The 2,167-nt window shown below is 42.1% G+C and overlaps 1 protein-coding gene across 1 annotated transcript; it reads right to left on the bottom strand.

The window, feature by feature from the left end:
- Nucleotides 1-333: 333 nt before the first annotated feature.
- On the bottom strand, nt 334-1,764 carry LOC147629445 (transcription factor MYB16-like). The gene is made up of 3 exons (XM_086813002.1): nt 1,546-1,764; nt 1,045-1,174; nt 334-844 (listed from the first exon to the last, which is right to left on the bottom strand). The coding sequence occupies exons 1-3, from the start codon at nt 1,673-1,675 to the stop codon at nt 463-465; spliced, it is 642 nt and encodes a 213-aa protein (XP_086669128.1). The 5' UTR covers nt 1,676-1,764; the 3' UTR covers nt 334-462.
- Nucleotides 1,765-2,167: the final 403 nt, after the last annotated feature.

The following is a 2,167-nucleotide window of genomic DNA, read 5'->3' as shown; positions in this document are numbered from 1 at the left end:
TTCAAATCCGGCCAATTGTGGCGTGCCATTTGGGAGCAACTGATTGCTATCTGCCTTGCCACGTTGGCCATGCAGCGATGATGTAGTTTGCTGATGTGTCAGGCTGACGTTGGTGGAAAAGTCCGTTTTGTTGGAATCTTGCGGAAATTCGCACTGCTGGCTCAATAGAGAACCATTATCATTATTTATATCACAAGCTCGCGTACACGGATGGATTGTATTTCCCAAAAACAGCTGCTGGCCTGAACTAGAAGGCATCAATATATTGTTGTAGTCAAATGCTATCTCATTCAAGTTGAATCCATCCCCTGTATTGAAAAGGGGAATCTGATCAGAGCAAGAAGGCAATATAGTAGAATGAGATGCTTGCTGATTATGGCCTGCCAGCAGCTGCTCATCATGCTTAATGTTATTTGTATAATTAGCTGCTGCAGCTTGATAATCACCGGGCATTTTCATCATCTATATCTGGGTTAAGAGCTGATTGAGGTTGCTGAGGCTGGAGTAGTTCTCACTAAAGCCTGCCGATTTGAGGTAATCCACTGCTAAACGGGCGTCAGCTTCAATTAGGGTAGCATTCTTCCATTCGTGTGCCAGGGGAGGGACTGTAGTGGAGAGATAATTAGAGAAACGATCAGTAAAGCAGAGGAGAGCGAACTTGATCAGAGGGCTACTGGAATCATTAGGGTAGCAGCCAGCCGTCATGTGCGGGTTACAGGAAGAAGGCCGATGGGCGACTGGATGCACGCCAATTTTCAAGAGACACTTCTTCAAGTGGGTGTTCCAGTAGTTCTTGATCTCGTTGTCTGTTCGGCCTGGCAAATGAGTAGCTATGGTCGCCCATCTATATCATTTCAACAAACACCGAGACAAAATTAATATAGTAATCCTCATCTTACGTATATCATATAATTAACGTTTCTAAGCTGTAGCTTAGACCAAGCTGTATAGTACATAACATAATTAGCCCTATCTCTAGCTTACAACTACAAGCTACAGAGAATATATTCATATAATTAACCCATGTGTGTTTATATAGCCTACCGGTTTCCAAGATTGGCATGAAGCTGGATGATTGTCTGCTCTTCTTGAGATGAGAAGTTGCCACGCTTTATGCCTGGCCGGAGATAATTTTTCCAACGCAATCGACAACTCTTCCCACACCTTGATAGCCCTAGCGTATATACAATTACACACGAATTAATAACGTATATACAATTACACACGCATTAACAGTTTAATTAAATCGAAGCTATAAGGATTTAATTTGTATCATTCATGATCTTGTACTAGTAGTGCATCCATACTAGTGCCTTAAAATGTTGCTCTCGCTCTTTCGACACAGGCAATTAAACTATACGGGGTGCATTTGTTGATCATAACGAACATAGAATCGTCGTTTTAAAGTAATTAACAGAGGGCACCTTTAATTTCGCTCCTCCACCTTGTATTTAACGTATTATATATGTAGACAACACCATGCTGAATTCTGCTTCGTTTAGTTTTCTTTCTTGTTTAGAATTCTCGCTTAGAATGGATTATTACCGGCTCGCGTAGGGAGACCTCTCCAGTTCCCATGGCCGTTGTTTTGCACGTACGTAATGAGCATGTGGTCCTCTTCCGAGGTCCAAGGCCCTTTCTTTAGACCTGGCTCTTCGCAAGGGGCACGCACCATAGCTCGCTTTCTCTCTCTCTCTCTCGCGTAGAACTAGAAGGGGCTACAACAGATCTAGAAATGCGTGCTAAAGGGCGAAGGACATGGATAGTAATAATAAACCCAATAAAAAGCTCTACAATGACCATTGTCGACTTCGTCTACAAATTAGGTCGACTTTCCACTCCAAGAAAATCAACAACAGAATTAATTACTAATTGACCCAAAGATTGTTTCCTTTTGCTTACTACGTTCAAATCTAAACGTCTCGTTGACAGTGGAGTCTCTTAGACAAACATCAAGTCTTGTTTACTTCCACCCATTACCCATAATGATTAATCTAGATTCTACTGTAACTCGTAACTCCTGATCGAGTGTCCTTCTGAATGCACTCAAGTCACAAGAAGCTCATGGCCTTTAAAGCTTATCATCAAGCCAATGTTGTGGGCTACTAAATCCAAGACTTTGCCAGGGTTGACATGATATTCTTGTTCCAATCTAGAGAGGACCATT

This window comes from Cibotium barometz, chromosome 18 (assembly GCF_041138505.1).
Source record: "Cibotium barometz isolate CiBa-2024 chromosome 18, ASM4113850v1, whole genome shotgun sequence".
In the NCBI taxonomy this organism is placed as follows: Eukaryota; Viridiplantae; Streptophyta; class Polypodiopsida; order Cyatheales; family Cibotiaceae; genus Cibotium; species Cibotium barometz.
This window is presented reverse-complemented; position numbering and strand designations above follow the sequence as displayed.

Excerpts from the sequence above, each read along its gene's own strand:
- LOC147629445 (XM_086813002.1), bottom strand. The coding sequence starts at position 1,675 with ATGGTGCGTGCCCCTTGCGAAGAGCCAGGTCTAAAGAAAGGGCCTTGG. Across the intron at positions 1,175-1,545 it reads AGGTCTCCCTACGCGAGCCG|GGCTATCAAGGTGTGGGAAG; the intron begins GTAATAATCCAT and ends TATATACGCTAG. Across the intron at positions 845-1,044 it reads CATGCCAATCTTGGAAACCG|ATGGGCGACCATAGCTACTC; the intron begins GTAGGCTATATA and ends GAAATGATATAG.